The sequence below is a fragment of the Camelina sativa genome, chromosome 2 (assembly GCF_000633955.1).
Source record: "Camelina sativa cultivar DH55 chromosome 2, Cs, whole genome shotgun sequence".
In the NCBI taxonomy this organism is placed as follows: Eukaryota; Viridiplantae; Streptophyta; class Magnoliopsida; order Brassicales; family Brassicaceae; genus Camelina; species Camelina sativa.
Genome location: NC_025686.1, coordinates 8,580,933 through 8,588,896, shown reverse-complemented (window position 1 = coordinate 8,588,896; position 7,964 = coordinate 8,580,933). Strand labels below are relative to the sequence as shown.

The window sequence follows — 7,964 nt, the reverse complement described above, 5'->3', positions numbered from 1 at the left end:
AAAAAATGACGTCGAATTAAAACTGACAAGTTCAAAGTCTAGATATTCAAATTTAAATTATGGTAAGAGGTTTACCAAAGACATATTCTTCTCGGCTTTTTCTTTACATTTAGACAAAATCAGCATAAACTAATTTGACTTATTAAACAATATAATTTCTCTAGTTAGACGCTTTCATAAACTTTTGTAAACAAATATTCTAGTTGTCGCAATGTGTGCTATATATAAACTACCTTCTTTAGATTACAATTCATTCAACAACTGATCGGTTTCGAAGTAAGAATCATACTAACAAAAGCTAAGCCTAGAACAAGAGCACACGAATTCAATCAACATGGCCAATCCTAGTAATTGGCCATCTCTTCTTATGTTGGTCTTGGCCTTGTACGCCATTGCTGCACATACAAGTGCCCAATACACATACTCTCCACCATCACCACCACCATACATCTACAATTCTCCATCACCACCTCCTCCTTACGTATATAACTCTCCACCATATGCTCCATATGTTTACAAGTCTCCACCACCTCCTCCATACGTTTACAGCTCTCCACCACCTCCTCCATATGTTTACAAGTCTCCACCACCCCCGCCTTACGTCTATAGCTCCCCACCACCTCCTCCATATGTTTACAAGTCCCCACCACCACCTCCTTATGTCTACAGCTCGCCACCACCTCTTCCATATGTTTACAAGTCTCCACCACCCCCGCCTTACGTCTATAGCTCCCCACCACCTCCTCCATATGTTTACAAGTCCCCACCACCACCTCCTTATGTCTACAGCTCGCCACCACCTCTTCCATATGTTTACAAGTCTCCACCACCCCCGCCTTACGTCTATAGCTCCCCACCACCTCCTCCATATGTTTACAAGTCCCCACCACCACCTCCTTATGTCTACAGCTCGCCACCACCTCTTCCATATGTTTACAAGTCTCCACCACCCCCGCCTTACGTCTATAGCTCCCCACCACCTCCTCCATATGTTTACAAGTCCCCACCACCACCTCCTTATGTCTACAGCTCGCCACCACCTCTTCCATATGTTTACAAGTCTCCACCACCCCCGCCTTACGTCTATAGCTCCCCACCACCTCCTCCATATGTTTACAAGTCCCCACCACCACCTCCTTATGTCTACAGCTCCCCACCACCTCCTCCATATGTTTACAAGTCTCCACCACCCCCGCCTTACGTCTATAGCTCCCCACCACCTCCTCCATATGTTTACAAGTCCCCACCACCACCTCCTTATGTCTACAGCTCGCCACCACCTCCTCCATATGTTTACAAGTCTCCACCACCCCCGCCTTACGTCTATAGCTCCCCACCACCTCCTCCATATGTTTACAAGTCCCCACCACCACCTCCTTATGTCTACAGCTCCCCACCACCTCCTCCATATGTTTACAAGTCTCCACCACCCCCGCCTTACGTCTATAGCTCCCCACCACCTCCTCCATATGTTTACAAGTCCCCACCACCACCTCCTTACGTCTACAGCTCCCCACCACCTCCTCCATATGTTTACAAGTCTCCACCACCCCCGCCTTACGTCTATAGCTCCCCACCACCTCCTCCATATGTTTACAAGTCCCCACCACCACCTCCTTACGTCTACAGCTCCCCACCACCTCCTCCATATGTTTACAAGTCTCCACCACCTCCTCCTTATGTCTATAGCTCTCCACCACCACCTCCATATGTTTACAAGTCACCACCACCTCCTCCTTACGTCTACAGCTCTCCTCCATATGTTTACAAGCCACCACCACCTCCTCCTTACGTCTACAGCTCTCCTCCATATGTTTACAAGCCACCACCTCCTCCTTACACCTACAGCTCTCCTCCCTATGTTTACACTTCACCGCCACCTCCAAGCTATAGTTATAGCTCTCCCCCTCCTCCAAAATACTAAACAAACATATACATGATATATTCGTTTATCATCCATCATATTCATGGAATTAAATATTTCCTTAATAATTTTTCATATATGAAATGTATTTCTTTGGTTACAACCAAGTGCATTTTTGTTGTTTGATTACTTCGTTTGATGTTGTTTTACTCACTAAAAATCCATGTACTTGTTGTCCATCTTTTATTATCTAATGAACTCAACGAATTTTATTTTAATAGATTGAAATAAATCTATTACTCACTATGGATTTAAAAACTTTTACACTAAAAGATACATACTCATAAGAAAACAAAGAAAATGTAGCCATAACCTATGTTTCCAAGGAAAGTTGATTAGGTTTTAAATAATGAGATTACTTCTGCATATAAGCAATAACCTCTATTTTGGTTATTTTTATAATACTTATGTTAAAATGATGATATCTCTTATAAAAATAATAATAAGTAAATAATAATATTAAAATATTATTATTATTATTATTATTATTATTATTATTATTATTATTATCATCATAATCATAATCCTACTATATAAATTGGGAAGTATAAATATGAAACTAACCTTAAAATATATAAAAAATTACATTCAATTGCCATTAGAAAAACTTAAATAAGATTAATTAAATAAATATAATTAATTGAAAACAAAAATTAGGGACTCATATAATAAAATAAATTGTAGAAAAGTAAAAAAAAAAAAAATCTATCAGAATCAAAACTAATTCCTATTTTAAAAAAAAAATAACAGCTAAGATTTTAAAAATCTAATTGAATTAAATATATAACAGAAAATAAAACTAAGTTGAGATTTAAATATATTCAATGCTTGAAGCCAAAGTGCTTCTTACAAAAAAAGAAATAGAAGCCACAGAAAAAAACAATATTACAATGAATATTGTTTTCAAAGAAGTTTTTCAGAATCTTTACTAGCTATATTTAGTTGATCTTTTTACATATTAGTTATATACTTTTACTTACTTCACAACTATAGCAAGAATTGCGTTTAACTGACAAAGGTTTAAATAATTTTATTCATTACATGGAAATGTTTTATTGACAGGTTTTCAATAAACATTTTTAAAATACAAAAATTTTATTATAAGCAAACCGAATTTTTAATTACAAACCATTATAAATAATATACTAACAAAATAAAATATTACAAATTTTTAAAAATAAAAAAGTTCAGCCCTTGATTTTCTGCGGGTTACCTAGTAAGAATAATATCTAAGCTAGAAAACACTACAATTCTTCTACTTTTTAAGCTAATTCTAGTCTAAAACGATGGTGACAAAAACAAATTAATTAAGTAGGCAGAATTAAATACTATTTTTTTTTATATACTAAAATTGGGAAGTTGTAGATGTAACGACATAAAATGTTACAGAAAAAATCGTTTTCTATATAGTTAAACGAAGAAAATATTGACAGTAAACAATGTGAATTATCATTATATACCTAGTTAGATCAAGTTATTCCTATTTTTCAAATTAATTGTAAAGAAAATGAAAAAAGATATATACCATGACATCCATATTTCAAAATTACAAGATGTAATATAGAACTAGCTAGTGTTAGTGTATCCAAATTTGAATTGACAACTTCAAAATAAGGTGAAGGGCAGCTACCAAAGACATAAATTTCTTTTCAGCAAAATCTGAAACTAATGAAATAATTTAACTGACACTGTTTCTATTCTATATAAACAATTGTTAAGAATGGATCCGATCTCTGAAGAAATTTAACTGAAATTGTCTGAACTTAAAAATAGCTAAAAAGATAAACGGAAATTTGTTATAGAGAGTATTGTATTCAGTCATCTTTGGAATTCGAGATGACCTTTTTTGGTCTACATTATCTCTATATTTATAGTAAACTCGCGTTTAAACGTTTAAATTTTCCTATCATTTATATTCACTTTAGAAAGTTCCCATCGATCAAGATGCTATAACTAAAATAGTAGAAATGATTGGACATTGCAAGAAAATCACAAAATTGGAAATCAGATTCAAAGGTTTTTCCGATGAGAACTGGAAATGTTTCTTTCTAACTATAGAGATAATCTAATATTACAATATACGGTCTGATGACAAGATAAAATTCAACGTTCATTAGAACACTATCACGGTTGCACAAATTTGGCTAATATGGCCAGGTCCAGAATCTTGACGTCAAGATTATCATCTATCTTAACGATACCGTCTGAACCGTCGATTCCGATAAGTTTACCAGTAGAACCACGAAATTGCCCACCAACTATTTTGACACGGTCACTCTTCCTCGGGGGAACTATCTCCAGTTCGCTTGGGAGGGCCATTATAGTGTCACCTTCACCACTGGACCCGAGAGATACTTTACACGTTCCATCCTGACATAGGAAAACTGGGGGTTAGAAAGGAGCTACTCATTCAGCTTAAACAGCAGCCACAGCCAGCATCACTTCTAGCAAGATCATTTAATTTTTTTCCTGGTTTTGTTTCTTACTAAGCTAGTAGTTTTTTTCTTGTTTTGTTTATAAACAAGAGCTGGAGTTCAGGAAAGGCACAAGACTAACCGAAACATCTCGGATGACGCCCACATCGCTGTCCTCTCCAGCCTTGTGTATGTCAACCAAAATATCGGGCATGAACCATGCTTCTGCATCCCCACCTGTCGTATTAACAATAATAAGCTAAGATAACCGCCATAAAAATGAAACTTCTAAACTTCTAAAGGGAACTGAGACGAGTAATATGCAAGGTCAGACTAAACAAATAAATTATCCTTCTAACTATACCCCAAGAATAGACATACCTATAACAGGAGACATGACATCCAGGCCGGTTCCTGGAGTCATTGGTTGTCCTCCAGGAGTTCCAGGTAAGTATGAAGCCGAGCTTGGTGTCATCGGTTGTCCAGGTGTCGATGGTAGGTAAGGGCTTGGGGCATTAGCTGCATAACAAGGTATGTGAGAAAAAAGACTGGCCAAACAAGAAGAGTCAACATTTTGAAAAATATTACACGCATCTTACCATAAGCTGAACCATGGTCCCTAGGTGTCCCTGCATCCGAGTAACTACCACCAGGAGTACTAGCCCATCCTGAGCCAGGAGTTGGAGCTTCATATGCCCGTGAAGGAGGACTTCCCGGCTGGAAACAAGTGTCACATAAACGACATTAGTGCACAATTACATATGTCAGAGATATGAAGCCAATAGTGAGGCTAAAAGCAAAATCATAGATGGATAANCTCCAGCCTTGTGTATGTCAACCAAAATATCGGGCATGAACCATGCTTCTGCATCCCCACCTGTCGTATTAACAATAATAAGCTAAGATAACCGCCATAAAAATGAAACTTCTAAACTTCTAAAGGGAACTGAGACGAGTAATATGCAAGGTCAGACTAAACAAATAAATTATCCTTCTAACTATAGTCTATACCCCAAGAATAGACATACCTATAACAGGAGACATGACATCCAGGCCGGTTCCTGGAGTCATTGGTTGTCCTCCAGGAGTTCCAGGTAAGTATGAAGCCGAGCTTGGTGTCATCGGTTGTCCAGGTGTCGATGGTAGGTAAGGGCTTGGGGCATTAGCTGCATAACAAGGTATGTGAGAAAAAAGACTGGCCAAACAAGAAGAGTCAACATTTTGAAAAATATTACACGCATCTTACCATAAGCTGAACCATGGTCCCTAGGTGTCCCTGCATCCGAGTAACTACCACCAGGAGTACTAGCCCATCCTGAGCCAGGAGTTGGAGCTTCATATGCCCGTGAAGGAGGACTTCCCGGCTGGAAACAAGTGTCACATAAACGACATTAGTGCACAATTACATATGTCAGAGATATGAAGCCAATAGTGAGGCTAAAAGCAAAATCATAGATGGATAAACCTGATATTGAGGACTTGTTCCCCAAGATCCCGGATTTCCGTCTTCCCAGCTATCCCTGATCCATAATAACCATAACTTGAGTTGAGAGATATACAAGTTTATTCTTTAAATCAAGATTTATAATTCTCAAACATGTGTTAAGAATTTCTGGAAATAATTGAAACAATTGCCATTGCCATGAATATAAAACATAACAAACAACCTCACATTGATGCAAACTCACAACAGGATCAACGAGAAACATAGGGGAGATGAAAGAGAAATTCAACTTCAGAAAATAGAAACGCAACAACAAACTTACCTAGATGGACTCATAGGCGTGTAAGGATTCCAAGCTCTATCACGCATGGGTGTCCTCATTCCATCATGGATGGGTGTAGCTGAAATTTACACAATCACCAAGGAGCTTAATATGTCAAGTGAACATATTACAGAGGAGGTGCCATATCACATTAAAATTGAACTAGAAAACAAACCTCCAGAGTCCCGCATTGGAGTCATATAAGGATGAAGTGGAGTCCGAGAAGGATGCATAGGTGTTTCGCTTCCCATACTATACCGAGATGTATCTCTGTAGAATTCAAATGATATAATGAATGTCCTTCATTATAGTTGGAAGTCAAAATAACAAATGAGATATAAATTAGTATTATTACCTAAACGGTGTTGTCGCAACATTATCTGATATTGCATTCCGATCAACTGCATATACAAACTATTGTTAGAACTCCTTCGACATGTAGAAAGAAACCCACATGCGGAGAAGTGAATACAAGGGCTTGCCTGTTACAATCTTCATCTCAAGTTCGACACGCACTGAATTTCCTTTCACTTCTACTACAGGTCCCCTATACCCCTTGAAAGGTCCTAGACGGATTTTAACAGTAGTACCCAACAAAGAATTGTCTCCCCCTCCTCTTCCACCCCTATGCCTCCCTCCAGCTGCATTTAAAGATACAAATAAGAATATGCACAACTCTACGTCGATAAGTTGTATAAGCATTTCACCAAAGATATGCAAAGAAATATTGGTTTGAAGCAATGAATCATTATTTTACAGAAAAACTGTAGTCATATATAGTATAAAACATAGCCTTATTCTGGAGAAATGGTAAGAGCAACGGACCNGTAGACTTATCTATAGTGGTATTGTTGAAAAGTTGTCAACTTACCTGAAAAGCTTCATTCTCTAGTCGTATAATTACTCCAAAACTCAGGTTACTGCATCAAATAGATAAGTAAAGCTCTCAGACGGGAAATATGTTTCACTTCAAGGTATGGTAAATATGTTTCACTTTNTTGAAATTGCCATACCTTGGAAAAGAATCACCACCCTAGAGTAGAAACGGGCTGGATAAGGTGACGCTACAGTCTGATTAAAATATGAAAACACATGGCCACATCACAAAACACTTACATTTCTATTAGCACCAGAACGTGATCCACCAACAACAATGCAGGATGTGCATTTAGCGCAGATAAACCCGGCATGCTCAAGATGATGCCGATCATATATAAATAGGACTCCTTTGTAAATATGCTTTACAGGACCTTGTTTACCCTAGAATGTACAAATTAATTGTGAGATTAGTAAAGTTGCNGACCTACAAATATATTCTCTTGGGATTTAATTACCCTACTAGTAAGAAATAAGCTCAATATATAAACAAAAGTTGGCTTACGTGTTCTTTGGTTGTGTCAGATAAAATGATCAGGACATGTTGATCAACTTTGACAACCATGCCTGTTGCTCCTTCATGGGTCCCAGAAACCACCTTCACATGATTTCCTGGTTCAAAGTACTTGCAGAGCTCTTTCTCATTTACAGCAAGAGGATCCTGCGACACAAGAGTAATGCTCGTCAACTTTTCATGGCTGGATCATTTTAGAAATTTGCAAGCAGTAACAGCCACAGAGTAATGATGCTTACAGGAAGACCTTTCATTTCTGATCTGATAAGGACATTTTCTTCATCTACTTTCTCAACCCAACCCTTCAAGTTTTTTAAATCCCCCTTGATAACAATAACCGCATCACCCTTCATGAAATGACCTTTCTTTCTGTTTGCGAATAAAGTTGACAGACCACCAAAGTCGCCCTCTCCATTTTCACTTGGTTTATTAAATTTTTCAAGTTCGTCAAAAGTTGGTGTAACATTCTG

The 7,964-nt window shown here is 37.7% G+C and overlaps 3 protein-coding genes across 3 annotated transcripts in view; 2 read left to right on the top strand and 1 right to left on the bottom strand.

Annotated features, from left to right (window-relative positions):
* The window catches only part of LOC109126514 (extensin-3-like), a 5,557-nt gene extending 5,354 nt beyond the window's left edge, over positions 1-203 (top strand). Inside the window, exon 2 of the mRNA XM_019230142.1 lies at positions 165-203. Within this exon, the coding sequence (XP_019085687.1) occupies positions 165-203 (39 nt within the window). The remainder of the gene's footprint in view (positions 1-164) is intronic.
* On the top strand, positions 272-2,142 carry LOC104720260 (extensin-2-like). The gene has a single exon (XM_010438198.1). It carries the CDS (start codon positions 335-337, stop codon positions 1,922-1,924), a length of 1,590 nt encoding a protein of 529 aa, XP_010436500.1. The 5' UTR covers positions 272-334; the 3' UTR covers positions 1,925-2,142.
* Positions 3,910-7,964, bottom strand: part of LOC104720252 (putative transcription elongation factor SPT5 homolog 1) — a 10,219-nt gene continuing 6,164 nt past the window's right edge. Inside the window, exons 12-22 of the mRNA XM_010438191.2 lie at positions 7,221-7,364; positions 7,090-7,137; positions 6,587-6,785; positions 6,460-6,505; positions 6,280-6,374; positions 6,105-6,183; positions 5,804-5,858; positions 5,585-5,702; positions 5,367-5,504; positions 4,481-4,575; positions 3,910-4,294 (exon numbers count right to left, since the gene is read on the bottom strand). Coding sequence (XP_010436493.1) covers positions 4,049-4,294; positions 4,481-4,575; positions 5,367-5,504; positions 5,585-5,702; positions 5,804-5,858; positions 6,105-6,183; positions 6,280-6,374; positions 6,460-6,505; positions 6,587-6,785; positions 7,090-7,137; positions 7,221-7,364 — 1,263 coding nt within the window. The 3' untranslated portion in view covers positions 3,910-4,048. The remainder of the gene's footprint in view (positions 4,295-4,480; positions 4,576-5,366; positions 5,505-5,584; positions 5,703-5,803; positions 5,859-6,104; positions 6,184-6,279; positions 6,375-6,459; positions 6,506-6,586; positions 6,786-7,089; positions 7,138-7,220; positions 7,365-7,964) is intronic.